Source organism: Balaenoptera borealis, assembly GCF_965194805.1.
Source record: "Balaenoptera borealis genome assembly, chromosome: 4".
Classification (NCBI taxonomy): domain Eukaryota; kingdom Metazoa; phylum Chordata; class Mammalia; order Artiodactyla; family Balaenopteridae; genus Balaenoptera; species Balaenoptera borealis.
Window position 1 is genome coordinate 83,853,966 of NC_138861.1, and position 18,165 is coordinate 83,872,130.

The window sequence follows — 18,165 nt, forward strand, 5'->3', positions numbered from 1 at the left end:
TTATAATTTTTTAAGTATGTTTTATTTGAATAAATGTAGGCACAGAATGTAAAATTTAAAAGTTACAGAAAGGGAAAGTATAGGTGGCAAAAAATGAATCTCCCACCTTTACACCCTGCCTACTCGTTTACCTCCCTAGGGATGGTCACCAGTTCCAGTCTTGTGTGTTTGTCCAGAGATGTTCTGACTTACCTAAGTGATATATGTGCATGTCTGTGGACACATCCTTTGTTGTTAAACACAAATTGCAGCATGCTGTCCACACTGCTTGATACTGCACTTTGCTTTTCTCACTTAATATTTCTGAACAATTGTTTTATAATGGTCTGTGTGAAGCTTCCTAATTCATTTTAATGGTGGCACAGTATTTATAAGGCAGCCATAAAGAAATGACAGAGGAGGGTTAAAACTGGAGAGCTAGTCTCGGGTCAGCTGTGGAAAGCTGGGCCAGGTTTGAGAATTTGCCTTCATAGGCGAGGGAAGCAATTACATCAGTCTCTTAAAAGAGGTGTGATGTGTAGAAGCAGTTCTACACAGGCAAGTTGGAAGGGTGGGAGGCATGGGGTGCAGGTAAGGGACCAGGATAAGAGTTAGGGAGGAGGAAATGGGGGCACCAATGCCAGCAATGTGGTGTGAAATTCAGGGAAACTTATCCCATGGGGTCCCTGAGAAGGAGCCATCGAAGGTGGTTCCAGAACTGGGTTGCAGTTGTTCACAACATTACAAGACCCTCAGTGTAAACATCCCCATAATCCCTGTAGACCATTAGGCCTTTGTCAGCATCATGGGTTACATGTAGTACCCAGGTTTTCTGACACTTGAAGGAAGTCAGAAGTGGGACCTGTGAGGTCAAAGCAAAAGCATGACCATGCTTGATTTGACATCCTTGTTGTCTGGATTTAGGTTTTCACTTTATGTAGAGTGTGCTAGCATTGCTTCTTTTGTCTTCATCTGATTCATCATTTTTCTCCAACTCTTAGACAAACACAGTCTTGAAGTGTTTTAAGTATCAAGTGATGTAAATAGCAATCTCAAGAAAAAAAGAGAAAACTGAAATACCAGAAATATTCAGTGTACTGAATCATGTATTGTTAAGACAGTGGCATTTATTTCCATTTTGAAGTTTCCAAGATGGCAACTCAAAAGTAATAAACACCTCAATGGGACTTCCCTGGTGGTCCAGTGGCTAAGAATCCGCCTTCCAATGCAGGAGATGCGGGTTCACTCCCTGGTCAGGGAACTAAGATCCCACGTGCCGTGGGGCAGCTAAGCCCACGCGCCACAACTACTGACCCTGTACACTCTGGAGCCCATGCGCCACAACTAGAGAGTCTTAGTGCCGCAGCTACTGAGACCGCGTGCCTCAACGAAGGAAGACCTGACGTGGCCAAATAAATAAATAAATTTTTTTTTTTTTTAAAGTAATAAACACCTCAGAGGTACTTGCACTACCTATTGCTGCAGGAGCAAACGTAGAGCCTCAGGGAAATACTCAGTTTCAATGAGAGCAGGGACACCCGTCTGTCTGTTTTGGTTTGCCATTCTCTCTCACTCCCCAGCAAGTTGCCTAGCACATAGTTCATACTCCATAAATATTTGAGAAGTGAGTCACTGAATAAGGTTTAATTAAGGGCTTCCTTTAAAAACGAAAAAAGGTTGTGTATCAGTTTTAAGTTTGGTAGTAATCGATCATATCTGATACTTAAAGAGCAAAGTGTTTAGAAATGTCCTTAGCAATTCAAGTGCCAGTTAGGTGTGGAAGATCACAGGCAAACACTATGGCTGAATGAATTGACACTGACTCATCCAGCTCCAGACTACCTTGGGCTCTCGCACTGCTGTCTGGAGAAGGTTTTTCTCCCAGGGAGTTAAGTGGTGACTTTACAAATCTGGCTGTCTGGGGTCAGACCTGCTGTGGCAAACTCATTTGCTACTCAGCAGGAAAGGAAACAGCACTTTGCATCATAGCTCCTTCAGATCTTGTGTCATACAACCCATGGCTGAGATTTCAGGCAGATCATTAGAATGAGTCTAGGTAAATCATTATTTATTTTTCATTGCCATGGAAAAGAAAAGCATCCTATGTGTTCAAATTGTACTGATAATAATAAGAGATAGGGTTACCACTCCATCAGCACAAAGAATAATTAACATTTAGGTGATAAACTTAGGAACATGCCATCTTAGGAAATAATATTAATATAATAGGAAATAAATTGTGGGTGTTCAGAGTTTTGTCAAGTGACGATTTTAATGTACTCAAATCATTCTGTGCAGTAGCAGTGGTTAAGGTACAGTTCTGCCTCACCTGAGTGAGGCACCCTGGGCAAAGTGAAATTAGATAACTTCTCTGAGCCACTTGTGCTGCCTTTCAGGTGAGGATGATGTTACCCTTGGATTGGTATGGTTAGCACAAGGCATGGCACGTATAAAAAGGATGTGTTACAAAATTGTGTAGAAAAATAGTCTACGTTGAAGGCTTGCTCTACAGACCTAATATGGAAATCTGATGGGCTTTTCTGCCTCTGCACATTCCCGGTTCCTTTCACAGCAAAAGCAGCACGCCCTGCTAGTGTGACGCCTGAGAGCAAAGCTAGGTGTGCTCATCCAGTTACCTGACAGTATCAGCAAAAGAGTTTCTTAAAAAGCTTGATCATATTTGTTTTAATTTAGAAAGTAAGAATTTCATGGAGGAGCATCTTTAATAATCTAAAGTAGATCAAAATCTATTAGATATCTGTTAGGTAACAGAATTTTCTATCATGTGACTTTGAACCACTTTGTTAGGGGTTCTGATTATGATCTTGGTATGAGACATTTTCTTAAGGGTCTGCAAAAGCACGAATTTTAAATTACTGGCTTGAAGGATATTTTGTACTTCTTCCCTAACTCTACAGAAATGCCCAGGAAGTATCCCATTAAATTCACAGAAACCCCTTCCACTTAATGACCTAGATCCTGTCTGTTAAAACTGGAAACATCTGAAAATGTGAGCTAAGAACTAGGGAACCTCCTATGTGACCTGTCTTTAACTCCCAGTGTCTGATTACAGCATCTTTCAAAATGTAGTAAAACAATTCTGGAAGGACTGAGTTGATGTTATATTAAGGAGTGTGATTATTATAGTATTCATATCCCCCATGGCATACCAACTCTGTGAATCTCTGGAAATACTTTCAGGTGACCCAGAATATTTTTTTTGATGGATATGACCTAACTTTTTCTAAAAGGTAGAAAGAAATTGAAGACTGTTTCATTGAGATAGCTCAGGATTTCACTGCCCTCATTTGTCAAGTCTGGGTAGGTGGGAGGAACCATAATTTCTTAAGCCATTAACTCTGTAGGTACCCAAATCATCTTTCTTGAGTCTCACATGATATACCTGTAACCTTGGCCTCTCCTCCTTTTAGCACCTTTTTTATATGGAGAGTTGTGGGATCTGTCTTAAGAGGTAGGGCTGGATCTTAAATTTGTTCTTGTTGTTTTTTCTCCTCTTTTCTACTGTCTGGCTTCCCTAGGAAACAAAAAGCGGCAGAAAGGAAAATTACTTACTATATATTTATTGAATCAACAGAAATGATGGTTAAATATGTATGTGAGGAACTTGGAGAAATAAATTTCTTCCACTCAAGAGTCAAAAGGCTTCCAGTGTTCCCAAGTATAATTCCTGAGAAGCCCTGCCCACCTCTCCTTCTGATCATCTGGGCACAGTTTTTTTCAGTTTCTGCTTCTGTTGACATTTACATTTAGCCTGATGAGGCGTCAGCACCCAATATAAGGAAGCAGAGTATGGATCCCAAAGGAAAATGCAGCTTTTTGACTGTGTGAAAAGGGAACTCTGCTTACCCCTGCAGGGTTCCATGCGTGGCTCTTATAGTCATAAGAAAAACACTAGCTTATGTTTATAAGTGCTTATTTTTTGTACTAAGTACTGGACTAAGGATTTTACAGGGACAATCACATTTACACCTGAAAACATTAGTAGGCAGATACTATTATGCCCAGTCTTGAAAGGTTAACTTGACCTCTAGTGCTAAGCAGCCCTGGAAGATGTATCTAAATCACTGGATTCCAGAGTCTAAGAAAATAGAGTTTTCTTAGCATCAGCTACCAGTGACTCTTCTAAAATAAGAATAATAATAATATCCATCTCTAGGATGTCGTTGTGAGGATTAAACAAAATAGTACCTTTTAAGTACAATGTCTGGCATTTAGTAAGCACTTAAGAAGTATGGACCATTATCATGATCATTATAATTTCTTTTAGCATCATTATTCCTGGGGGTAGGGGGAGTTTCGTTTTGCCAGCTGCTGTAAGAGGTGATTTTAAACAGCTGCCCTCCTCACTACTTAAATTTCTCTACTTAATTTGCAAATATGAACTTAAGCCAGCCTAGGTTTGATTATGGATACCAGTGTTTTCCCTCACTCATATATTTTACAGAAAATGAATTGTCAACCACATTTCATAATAACAAGGATAAGAATATATGTTTTTCAACACCATGGTAAAAGAAAGCCCTTTATGGGATTACACATTTTTTTTCCTAGCTGAATTTGATTTTCTAACACCATGTAAGCTTCAAATGTAACTTACAGGCATTCATGACATAAATGGTGAAGTTGTCATCTGCACCCTTTTAAGCTCGACTTATATGTATTATACAGACAAACCTTACTGCTTGGGGAACCAGTCACTGTTGAACGGCTTCTGAAAGAAATCCAGAATAAGCAAGTTATTGACTTGACTCCGGAAAAGGAGGGGAAAAAAGAGAATTGAGGCTACTTCAGGTTTTGTCTTGATATGTCCCATGAGTCTAATACAATACATTTTGTATTGCTTTGAAAAATAGTTCAGGCAGGTTTTAAACCACACTGAGTTTTCCTCCACTGCCAGCTCTGGAACTTTAGTATTGTGAATTCTCTTTTGCCATTAGCAAAGCTGTTTCAGCTTTTTTGGCCTGAAAATGTTTAAGATCTCAGTTTAACTTTTAAGGTGTTAATGTATCCCTATCAAAAGCAAAGATATGTTTTTATAATGTCCCATTGCAGGATGATTGTTCAAATACTGTCTGGCACACGGCTTACTTCAAGTAGCTCTCAGTGAAGAAAGCCAACTTTGTCACGTTTGAGAGAAACGGGGTAGTAAAAATATATATATAAACATTACCAAAAAAGAAAATAACATAAGAACAAATAATCTGTTCTCTGTTCCTCTGATTTAAGACGGTGTCTGCCACAAGCCAAAGACTGTAGTTGAAAAAGTTCCATCAAACCCATTATTTGGTCTCATAAAAACAAAATGTGTCCCCTTTGCTCAAACAAAATTCTGTAATCTTGGGTTGTATTCAGAACCCTAAGTGAAGTTGTTCACAGATTCATAGTGTTGCTGTTCTGAGACAGTCTTCCTCCCCCTAAGCCTGAATATTCTTTATCTTTTTTTTTTTTTGGCTAAACATCTGAGCTCTTCTAAGACTCTCTGAGACCTAGAATTATGGATAAATGCCTTCTAACCAGTCTGCCCTCTTGCCATCTCCCCACAGCTTGATGGCATTTTTGAGGTGAGCAGACCATGCCTTGTGACTTTTTTTGCATCTCTTTTTTTGTATCTTTTGATGAATCAGCATAGCCATAAAATTGACAGTTTACAGGAAACCTATGTGCCAGGTAAATCTGCATGCATTAGCCTCTGCTCCTATACGGGTGATGGTGTCTGTCTCAAATACAGACGGAGACTTTGAGTTCACAAAGCTAACGACCGTGGGATCCTGAATTTTGACCTAGATTGCTCTAAGTCCAAAACTTTTTTTCTTTTTGTTCTTAAATAACCCTTCCTTCTCCAGAGGTAAAGGGGACTCAGTCTCAGAAAAAAAGCATTCTGGAAGGCATGCCCCACATTTGCCAGCTTGTCACTACCTCCTCTCCCACTCACCACCAGGACTGCAGAGCAGCTGAAAGAGGAATGCTCTTCTGGGAGATGGTGGTGTTTGGGCATCTTGTATTTATGAAATTCAGGAACGACCCTATATTTCGTTTTACTGTGACAGTTGTACATAGATTTATTTGAATGGATGTGGGAAATAATGGAAATGGTGTGCATTTGGAATTTGCAGTGAGAAAACACAGCAGATAATGATTCCTCTGTATTCCTACATTAATTAATTCAAATCATTAGGAAAATGGGCCCAACGTTAGCTTTCTTTGTGGTTCTGGGTAAGAATTTCTCACAGACCCCCAGTTGTTACTTTCTCCAAACCGTTGATTTGGTAATTTTCTTATTTTCAAAAAACCGGTTGTATATTCTGTGCAGCCTCTTCTGGCTGAATTGAAGGCCATACGAGAGACTGGACGTCTGCCCATCCAGTTCCTCCAGGACACTTCCTCCTGCCCTTGAGTCACCGCCACCGCTGGAGAATATTTAATGACAAGCTCAAAATAAGTGCTTAGGAGACTTTCAGTGGTGGTTTCAAATAATTACTATGAGGGCTTTGGTAAAAGCCTTTATCCACAAAACTATTTAAATTATATAATTATATCCCCTACCTCACTCTTCCTTCCTTTCCCGGGGTTTGTCTGTCTTTGCTCTGCGCCCCCATCCCAACACTGAAAGATAGACTTGGGCCCAGATTGGACACTTTCTGCCTTTCTCTCTAGGGTACCCTAAACGAGAATAGATGCCTCACAACGAATTATTTGCCTGATGGAATCTATCATAACCCCAAATCCCAAACCTCTGCCCAGGGGCCAAGAGCAATTTACCCAGCGCTGCAACTTCCTTTTCTTAGCTTCTTCCAGTCTTTGACCTGTTTCAGATGGCATGACCCTACTAGGAGATTGGACCATTTCCTCAATTACAGTGTTTTATATCTACGCCTGCCCTGGAAAGCTCATATCTGTGTATCAGCAAAGCATGAAAAAAACTTTTTTCTCTGTTTCCCTCTTCATTATATTTAGCAATATGTATTGATTAAATGCATTTGCTTGGCTGCCTTCCACTAAGCTGTTTTAGAAGACCTCTTTGGCCATATGTTTTTAATGATTTCACCTTCTGTCTGCCTTTACCCATTTTGGAAAAATGACTTTATGTTGATTTGGTTCTATACAAGTATGTTTTTAAAGGTTATGTTCTAGTATAGCCTAGGAGTTTAGAAACACCGGTTTTTCTGGTCAGAAACTGTCCAAGAGAGATAGTGATCCTGACGGGAATGAATACTAAATGGACCAATTGTATATAAATGTAATTTCTCTTTACTCTCAGGTATATGTTCTTTACCACTTACTACCGCCTGCAGTAGCTAAAGAAGTAGTTGATATATGTGTTGCATAGGGTTATATGGAATGGCCAGTGTTCCACTGAATCAATAATACAGTGTCAAAAGATAATACCCAGTGGTTTACCGACGTTGCTGTCATGGAAATCATAACTCACTCTTTAAGAACGTGCTAACATTGTCCATACTTGATGTGGTCAGAATGTATTATTAAGAATGTCGTTGGAATGTTCCATTGATTTGTAATTTTAGGGTATGAACATTTGGAGAGTGCAAAAATAGAGAAAGAATGAAACATTATTTGGCCATAAATTTGTAAATACCTCATGTCTTAAATGATGATGAGGTGGGGCCACAAACCACCAAAACAGCTAATAAAATAGGTGTTAGTTTAAGATTTTTATATATATTCTCTTATTTGACATTTTAAGTTAACTGATAGTAGGTTTTAAAACCAAGTAGGTAAACTAAGGTTTTTTCACACACACACACACCCCGTAAGTATTTATTTATCTGCTTTTAAAAATCATCAATACCTAAGAAGTTAAGTTGATGGTGTTAGAGCTGAAGAACATGCCAGCGAAATAAGTCCTCTGTGTTTTGTTTATCGTTAGTTATTTTCAACCTACTATTTGTGAAGCTCTCATTTGCATATAATGCTATTTTATGTAACTCTGCATATATATACGTATCGATATATCTTTATAGGAGCTTAAAGTCTAACATATATTGATGTGGTCATCTGCAAAAAACATAGATAGTATGAGAGAAATGCCAAATCACTTTGTAACTTTCAAGTTATTTTCTGCTCAAGAGTTGTATCAGGGCCTCCCTGGTGGCGCAGTGGTTAAGAATCCGCCTGCCAATGCAGGGGACACGGGTTCGAGCCCTGGTCCAGGAAGATCCCACATGCCACGGAGCAACTAAGCCCGTGCACCACAACTGCTGAGCCTGCGCTCTAGAGCCCACGAGCCACAACTACTGAGCCCACATGCCACAACTACTGAAGCCTGCACACCTAGAGCCCGTGCTCCGCAACAAGAGGAGCCACCGCAATGAGAAGCCCGCGCACCGCAACGAAGAGTAGCCCCCACTCGCCGCAACTAGAGCAGCAACGAAGACCCAGTGCAGCCGAAAATAAATAAATAAATAAATTTATTTTTTAAAAAAAGAGTTGTATCAGGTTAGAGACAGAAACTAAGAGATAAAGAAAAACAGTCTAGGTTAACTTTATAAATATTTGTCCTCCTACCATCTGGCAAGAGCTACATGCCATATGAGAAGAGATAATGCCATCTTTTCTGTAATTGAGGGAAGACAGGTTTCCAGATAGTTTTTATGTAGAAGAAGTAGTAGCTAGTAGAGTTGAGTGTTAGCAGTGAAAAAGTAGATTGAAATAAAATTGCCATTAGGAGATTTCAAAAGGAAACTGAAAATCATCTCAGTAATATACCACTTGGATTGCACTGATGTTGTGAAGTGATTGACAGGTTGCAGAGCATTCATTCTTCATCGAGTGTTGACATCTCTCTTAGACCTGATGTCAGAGGAAGGAAAAGAATTAGTCTTTCCTGGAAATCACCTCTGAGCCAAGCACTGGTCAGGGCACCTGAGTTAGCACATCTTGTCACCACAATAACCCTACAAAAGAGATATTAACCCAATCTTATGAATGAGAAAAATTTGATTGAGAGAAATTAAGTAACCTGCCTGAAGAAAGACAGCCATTAAGTGGGAGAACAACGATTCAAACCAAGTCATTCTGATTCCATATTACTGCCTTCTAGAGTTAGTCAAGTGGAAAAATAAATAAGGACGAGGTAGGTTGGAATACATATGTACTCCTGGTGAAGAAGTTTATCGATAGGCCATGAAATGAACTTACCAGTGACACCTTTTCATATAATGTGGGATATAATCCTTTGTAGAACGTTGAACCTAGGGAACCACCTGATCCAGAAGTATTTTGGAGTTCTTGGTGTCTTTACTTAAGTTAGTGGTTGAAGCTATTCTTTATTTCTCATTTAGTTTCTTCATAAGGAATTTTTTTTCAAAATAAAACACCTAATATTTCCTTTCCAAGAGAGGTGAAAAATGCTTGATTAGCTTGTTTTCACCTTATATTCTACAACCACCTAAAGGTGAGGAAAGCCTTGAGTTCTGAGCCATGGGGTATGTTTCAGCTTCTGGAACTTAAGTCCTTTACAATGTGGCTTCATCGTTTTGCTTCAAATGTTATTGGTGCCCAGAAGCATCATGTGAACCCTCATGGCCATCCTTGGCTTTCTAACTAAAAAAGCCCCACTTTTTTATGGTTACATATTTGTTATATGTTGATGGCTGCCTTCTCTACACTGATTGGTAACTTGTGCACATCAGCTGACGAGTTCTGAAGAGTTATTTTACAGTGACCCAACCTCCAGCAAGTTGTCTTATTTCATCAGAGTCGCCGTCTTTGTTCCACAAGATGTTCTCCTGTAACGTTATGTTGCATTTTGTCCTTTTGGTGGAAAGTAAGAGAAAACAGAAACCCACGGTGCTGCTACTAAAATGAGAAGCACAGGCTTCATAAACTTGAGTCCATTCTGACAAGGGTGAAAGTTGTGTGTCTTCCAAAAGTGATTCAGCATTAGCCAAAATTCTATGCTTATTTCACTTAACTGGTGGTGAACTCATGATAAACTTATGATAAACATAAATTTATCATTTGACCTGCACACACTTAACAGATTCCCAGGAATAAATACAGGTGCTGAAGGCTTATCTGTGTTCTGACCCAAATACCAACATATAGTTTGAACTAAATAAGTATGTATATGTATACTTTTTTCCTTTAACTTTTGCTCTTTGGCTTAGCCTTGCTGATGACAAATACCAACATATAGTTTGAACTAAATAAGTATGTATATGTATACTTTTTTCCTTTAACTTTTGCTCTTTGGCTTAGCCTTGCTGATGACTCCTTCTGGGATAAGATGAGTGATCACACATTTTCTTCTGTCACTATAAGTAACTGTGGCCCTGGAGCAGGGTATGGGTGTTACGACACCCATACGACACCCACACCACGACATTTAGGTGTTACATTTTACACTATCTGTAATCTTCACATCATTTCTGCTGGTTAGACTGGAATAGACTAGTCTTCTAGTCAAAGGCAAGAGGCTTTTATTTACCTCTCCTTAGGGATATTTCCCCATTCTCTACTGGGGTGTTTCCTGGATATGTTCCTAAGTAAGACTATCTGTCCTGTAAACCCCTGAAAGGAATCAGGAAGAAAAACCAAAGGCCAGAGGCTGAAAAGGGCCATTTTTATGCAAGTGCTTTCTGCAACATTACATTTGGGGCCATCAAAATCATAGTTCTTAGGTGGCCTAACATGTTCTTTGCACATCTGGCCTCTGGGTTCTTTAGAGTTCCAAGCAGAGTTTTTGCCAAAATGCAAACGACATCTTGCACGCTATGATACTTTCCAAACAGTCAGGGCTTTCAATTTATTTCACTATAAAATTGTGTTCATTGTCTAGGGTGCCCTCTGTGATTTTTATCAAAGATTTCCTTGGCAAAGGTCATGTAAAAGTAATTTTAAAAGATTATCATAAAGCTGCCAGTCTTTGATTTCTTAAAAATTGTTGTTATTTTATTTTATTGGAGGGTATGTTGGGGGTCAGGGCAGGCCACCCTAAAATATGCCAGACTGGCATATTGAATATTTTGAATTAAAGTTACTTAAGAAACAGCCAATCCAAGAAGAACATTCCAACCCTCCTTTATCTTTAGAAAGCAAGAAATAAATCTCCCATTTGAAAAGTACCTGCCCTGCACCAGGAGGTAGATAGACATCCTTATCACTAGAGATAGGAAATTCCGGGCCAAGAAGGCTGTTTAAACAAAACTTCTTACTTCCTCACTGATTTACTACCCCAAGTTTAAATGTCTCTGTCTTGTCAATTCTTTACAAATTTGTTGTTTCTTTGTCTAAAAAGTATAAAAACTGCCTGCTTTGGTCACTTCTTAGGTCCCATTTCTATGAGACCTCCATGTGTACTGATTAAATTGGGGTTTTTTTCCCTCCTGTTAATCTGTCTTGTGCCAATTTAATTATTAGGCCAGCAAAAAAACTCAAGAAGCAGAGGGTGGGAAATTTCCCCCTCCCCGACAGGTACTGTATGAACATGTTATCTGTTTTGCCAGGTAATACCCTAAAGATTCAAATAGAACTTTATTAAGGCCCTTTGGTCCAAGTTATCTTTGTGAGGAATTGTGCTTGACCTAATTATCTGCCAAGCATCTTTCTTTCTTTTTTCTTTTCCAATCATGTTTCTTATAAACCAAATACATATTGTTTTCTTCTCATTAATCCACTATTATATAATCTACTTGATCACTAAGTAACTAGTCTAGGTGTTGATTCCATTATATTCATTAGACAATTTCCGTTATATGAGATAGAAGGAGATGTTAGATCATAACCACCACTTTGTTCTCCATTTCCTCTGCAATAAAATAAGCACACTAACATTTTATTTATTGCTCTAATTAAAAGTATCCAAGATTACACAGGAGTTTTACAGGCAGCAAAAAACGATCCTCAAAATGGTCACACAACAAAATCATTGTAACTTCCCACAAGGTATTCTCCAATCATTAATAATTTGGTTATTCTCTTATTACCAAGCTTGTATTGATTTTATTTCATCTCTTTATCAAGGGCCTCAGTCCTGCAGGGAAGTAGAGATATAAACAGATAAGCAATTATACATCACTCTACATTGTGTAAGTATAAACACATATTTGGAGAATCCAAAAGGTGGAGGTATTCATGTCACCTGGAGGATTCAGGAAAACTAGAGTCAGGGGGATGTTTCTTGGCTTATTTATTTGTTCATTGCTTTCCATATGTAGTCTTAAAGGAAAAAAAGAGTGACAGTGGGGGAGAATAAAGATGCAGGGGAGAAGAGGGAGGAACAGAGGTGAGAAAAGAAGGCAGGTCTTCCCCCCAGCTCAGGAATTAGGGAGGATTAGGGAAAGGGAAGTTTTGAGGTTAAGAGAGGAAAGTTGAGAGAATTATTTTTGGTACGAATGTTCTCAGTAAGCAGGTAGATGTTTGCTGCACTAACAGAAGCCAAATTTGGAGTCTGAAGAAGGGAAGAAAAGGTCTGGAGTAACCTCTGGGAACAGTGGAATCGGCTAGGCCTGGGTGAAAGTATAGATCAGCAGTAATGATCACCCATGTAAGAGAGGAGAGCTGGAGTAGAGCCTGTCCTCAGGGGGAGGTGATTTTATTCCCTTCTTAGTCCCTGTGGTGTCAGGACTAAGAACAGAGAAGTGTTGGCTGTGGACTGAATTGTGACTTGGCAAAGCAGGAAAGCTTGGAGGAGCTCATAAGGGCCCCTGATGAGCGCTTGGCTAGGTGCAGCCCCTGGGCAGGGAGAGGAGAGCTGAATGCTCAACTGTTGTGTCCACATGGGATGCAGGCTGCGAGAGGTGCAGGCAAATCCCGCTTTCCCTGCGGCTCCTTCCCATACCTGGGTCCCCGCCTGGCGAGACGCCTGAATGCCTGTCTGTCTCCCCAAACTGCCTTTACTTCTGACTCTCCCTGATTATAGCAACAAATGCTCCTTTTCTTTCAGCCCACAAATAAGACTTTGTAGCATAAGGAGATACAGAGCTTTTATGTTGTTGTACTCTGTGGTCTTTTATCCTTTTTCTGAGTTAGCTTCTCATTTATATATTTACACTTTCACATGTCACTAAGTTTAAATGTTTAAACATTTCCCCCTTCAGTAGCCAAAAAGAAAACAAAGCAACAGCTAATGTAGTAATAAATTTATTTCTAGCTACAGGAGATAAGCTTCAATGCAATATGGCCATAAAGTATGGCTCCCAGGCTTAGGGAGAAGCAATAAACTTTCATAAATAAAAGAATTTTAAAATACTCCTGGCAGTATAAATAAGGGTGAAATATAACATGTAACTGGCAGCACACAGCCAACAACAGAGCTGCTTACAAAATAAAACTGTAAACTAAAATAAGAAAGTGTCTGCAGCTTTTCTGTTGTTACCTTGAGCCCTAGGTAGGCTGACTGGAGAATTCACTGTGCGAAGATTTTGATTCACCTTCTGAAATGTGATCTCTGTTACATCTCCTGACACCTTTTGATTTGCTGAAGATCTGTGATAATCAGCCAGGAAACCCAGGGGTGCTGACGCCACAAATAAGTTCTCAATACATTTTAAGGTGTTAGAGAACACCCTCAGAAGAAGGGAGAATGGGACGCACAGGACTATGTCAAACAGGCTGGTTCATGAGGGGGCTTTCACAGCTAGGACTACTTGACTTTGAGTCTTGCTTTGCAGCTGATCTATAAAGAAATTTGAAGTCCTCCTGAGGTACATCTCAGGTTTCATTTGGGTTTTCAGATCAGGAGTGACTTGGGCAAAACTTTAAAAAACAGAGTAGCGGATGGATGGATGGATGGTGGGTGGATGGATGGATGGATAGGTAAGTAGATAGGTAGATAGGCAGGCAAGCAAATAAATACACAGGTACACACACATGCATTTTAGTGGACAATGCCTTGGTTTGAAAGACTGTTGAAGTAATAATCCCTATTATTCTCTAGAAAATTAAAGAGCACGAAGGAGAAGACTGACTGACTGTCTGTCTCTCTCTCTCTCAAATCAGAAGTGATAATAGAGGGGAAATGGAGTGCTTCCAGTGGGGTGAAATCAAAATTTATCAGTGCTCTCATTCCATAAATATGTCTTTCCCGAGCATCTGTAATTACAGGCACTGTTTGTGGCTGGGAACCAGATTAAACATTGTCTCTCCCCTCAAGGAACTGAGGGTCTTGCTAGCATAGAGTGAATTACACATGATAGCATGGAGTGAGTCTGGGAGGGCTTGGGAGGACAGCTTGGTTTCAAAGATAGTGGAATATCTCAGGAGGAAAGGGTGGTCCAGAGAGAGGGAATAAAGGAGTCAAGATTGTGAAGAGAAAAGCAAACGAAAGTTAGCTGGACTTGGATTTTAGACTTTATCATGTAAGCAGTAGGAAGCTGTTGAAAAATTTTAGAGCAAGAAGAGACCTGATTTGTGTTTCAAGTTTGTTTTGTAAAGAGAGGGCTCTGTTGGTGGTAAAGACAAGATGAGAAACATGATGAGGGCTCTAGGGAAACAACAGGGGAAATGGTATGGGGATTCCACTTACGATTTGCTATGCCTGGTACTGTTGGTTTCGTTTTTGCTGGATAATGTAGAGAAAGACTAGCTAGTACAGAAATTTAATTCTGAGGTTGGTTTCACTACTTAGTAGCCATGTGTTTTGGGGCAAGGAAATTAAACTCTAAGTCTCATGCTTATCATCTGCAGAATGGGGACAATAGTTTGTGCCTCCTGCACAGGGTTGTAGTAAGTGTTAACTGAAGTATTGTATCTGTGTGTGTAGCCCTTAGAACCATGACTGGTGTGTGGTACGTGCTAAATATTGTTTTATTTTATTTTCATTTTTTATCCGTGCATTAATCTGCTTGTTCATTTCGTCTATGGGAATTTGCTTTTAAGACAATCCAGGGTAATCTGCTACGGATAGTCATTGATAAATTTTGCTTGCAGAATCTTGCTGACACTTTTTACCTCCTTTTCTTAAAATTCTCTTGGGCCAAAAATTTCCAGTAGGAAATAGGAGAGTGAGGCCTGTAAATTAAAACAGCTCTTTCCCCCCGATGTAAAGTGTGAACAGAAAATTTTGCAAAGAATGCTGCTATATGGTGGTCCTTCATGTCACTGTGTGTAACAAGGAACAGGGGAAGTTCTAAATGAAGTTCCAGTGTTCGGAGGGTTGGGCAGTCTTACTTTACGGTACAACACAGTTCTGTTATTTCGATAAACAGATCCTGAAATTCCAGAACATAGTGTGAACCACATTTGAAATATGAATGTAGAAACACCTTCAAAAATCCCCAATATAAAATTTTAATTACCTCTGTCTTTGCTTCCCTCTTTGTGAAGATAACTCAAATAACTGTACCACAGTCTTAAATTGGAACAATAATTATATCTCCTTTGAATATAACAAAAATTATTATGTATTATTTTTTACTATAGGTGTATTTTATTATATAAACATAGCTTTGTTAAATTTATTATATAAATAACTGTGGGCTCAGATACTAGCACTCAGAACAAAACTCTAATAGGAAGGTAATTGTTCCTTACATTTCCTTGTGCAGAGCCCGTGTTCTGTTTCATCATAATGTTAGGGCTCCGTTGAAATAAGAAGCTGTCCCTATCAGGTTCTAGGAAGAGTCTACAGGATCTAGGGAGAAAAATTAAGTATCTTGAAATTTTTTCCCTTTGAAGAGCTGGGAAAGCAATAGTTCTTAACAGAGGGAGACAAATACAGCCTCTCTATATAGCTGAGGTGAACAAAGCCTTCCTTGACACTAAAGGTTTTTATTGTGCCTGAAAGTGAACTCTTCATTGATGGAAGGGGTTCTTTTACTCAATCCATCAAGATTCCTAGGCCACATGTCACCATCCCCAGCTGAAATACAGCATCATGAAATCACGATTAAAGTTATAGACACCAATTCATGAAGTGGCAAGAGATTACAGATACTACATTTCCTCCTCTTGAGAATTAAGTTTCAGTCGCATTGACAACTTCTGAAAGAATACCCATAAATTATTTAAATTATATTCCCCAACTTTTCCCCTTGATTCATAGCTAAGCAATTTTGACTGGTTCAATGTTGTTATGCTTCAACAAGATAATGTACTGAAAATATTTTAAAAAGATGGTGACCGTGTGGTTGGAATAATGAGCAAAGATGGCAGGGGAATGGGTGACGTGTAGTCGAGTCCCAACCCTGCTAGGAACCAGGGTATGGCTTTAAGGGAGTCACTCACTTTTTCTGATAATGTTTGTCCAGTCTTCTCTGAGGGGCTTTCGTGAGAATCAGATGAGTGGAGGTATGTGAAAGCAATTTGAAACATAAAAAGCACTAAAAATACCTAAAAGTTAGTTGCTGAACAACCTTGGTAGAACAAATGGGAGTAAATGTTGAGGGCATCTTTCGTCTAATTTTACAGGGAACAAGGGAAACTCTCAGTCGTCACTGCACTACCCTTGGTGATGCTCTTCGGAAGGAAAATGACTTTGCTCTTATAATTGATGGGAAAACCCTCAAGTATGCCTTAACTTTTGGAGTACGGCAGTATTTTCTGGACTTAGCTTTGTCGTGCAAAGCTGTCATTTGCTGCAGGTAAGTTCTCCATGGTATTGTCAGATTTCAGTAATGAGCAACTGGATCCTAAGTTCTTGATTTTTAAAGTTCCTTGAAGTTATTTTATCCAGAATCCATAAATGTCAGGTTATTTATTTCTTAATTCATTCACTCAGGGTTCACAAACTGGGATAGCATTTATTAGCAGAGTTTTGGAAGTGAGTCCTGACAATCATGAATGATTATTGTTCATAATTTGAATTGGCAGGTTTCTTGCCATTCTGTGTTTATTTACCTGCATTTCCATCTAGGGTTGTTTCTCTAAAGGCTCTGTTTTCTACACTTAAATCTTTGATTCTGTTGCTTGGACTTATTTGGGGGAATGCATGATGGGAGACACTAACTGAATCGTTTTCCAAATAGCTGAGCATTTTTCTGAAGGCTGTTTATTGACCATGTAATCTTCTGCCCTCTAATTTATAATATTGCCTATATCCTAAATTAAAATCTGTTTTGCGGTATCAAGACCTACTCCATAGAATTGTATTTTTGTGAACTATTTAGCTCCAATCCTTCCTGAACTTCTTGTCAAAGAATCTTCCTCATGTCTTTGACTAAATTGTTGTAACAATGTCTTCCTAAAACTTAGAGTATATTTATGACTGTGCCCAGTCTCTTCCCCTCTGGTCACCATGAAATGCAAGGATTTTCCTCTTTGCCACCCACTTACTGAATCTTACCCGCTGGTCAGACTAGGCGTTGGGTAGCAGTTTCTCAAATTGCTTTCTCTTCATGCGAGATGAAATACTAGCAGGGCTTCTGGAGAATTTCTCCGAATCTGTGCTTTTAACATTATCTTTAAAACTGTACTATTGGCCTTTATTTTTTCTTTTAAAATATATTTATGAATAAAAGAATCTTCTGCTTTTTAAAACTTTTTTTGGTCCAGGCTTTATTTACTTAAATATCCTGTATATGATATTGTCTCCAAACTTATAAGCCATGCCTTATAGGTATTTCCTAAATTTCAGTGGGGTTTTTTTGTGAAATATAGTTTAAACCATACTTAATAAATATCCTTGATAAGTGTCATTTCAGCCTATAAAATTATATTATACTCAGAGCATTAAGAGAGTTGCTTATTATTCCTAGGAATCTAATTATTTCATTTCATTTTTCTTCTCTGTGGCATGTATTAATAAATACTATTACTATAAAGCTTTTAGGCAATACAGTTTACAGATATTTAGTAGTAGTAATAATCAGACTCTGCTTAACCATGAAGAAAAAATTGGAAATTATTTTCTTGACTGTCTTATTTAAAAAGCATGAGAAGAGGGAGGGGATATGGGGATATACGTACGCATATAGCTGATTCACTTTGTTATACAGCAGAAACTAACACAACATTGTAAAGCAATTATACTCCAACAAAGATGTTAAAAATAAATAAATAAAAATTAAAAGCATGAGGATACTCATGATTTTTTAATATCTGCTTCTCCAGTGACGTTTCTTGGTTCCTCTGTAAATCTCTTGACCAGGTCTTAGTAATGTTCAACTCTGATGCTCTCCCATCAGGATAATTTTGTGCCAGACTTGGTTGTTTAGTCACTTTCATTAACGGAGGCACAAGGATCAACAAAAGATTGCTCAAAAGCAC

General features: G+C 38.9%; 2 protein-coding genes across 7 annotated transcripts in view; both read left to right on the forward strand.

Moving 5' to 3' along the window:
* ATP8A1 (ATPase phospholipid transporting 8A1) overlaps positions 1-18,165 on the forward strand; it is a 235,328-nt gene that overhangs the window by 142,017 nt on the left and 75,146 nt on the right. For all 6 annotated transcript variants that reach the window (XM_082390480.1, XM_082390482.1, XM_082390481.1 and 3 more), the window contains one exon: positions 16,369-16,541. In XM_082390480.1, coding sequence (XP_082246606.1) covers positions 16,369-16,541 — 173 coding nt within the window. The remainder of the gene's footprint in view (positions 1-16,368; positions 16,542-18,165) is intronic.
* Positions 1-18,165, forward strand: part of BEND4 (BEN domain containing 4) — a 371,611-nt gene that overhangs the window by 33,977 nt on the left and 319,469 nt on the right. The window lies entirely within an intron of this gene.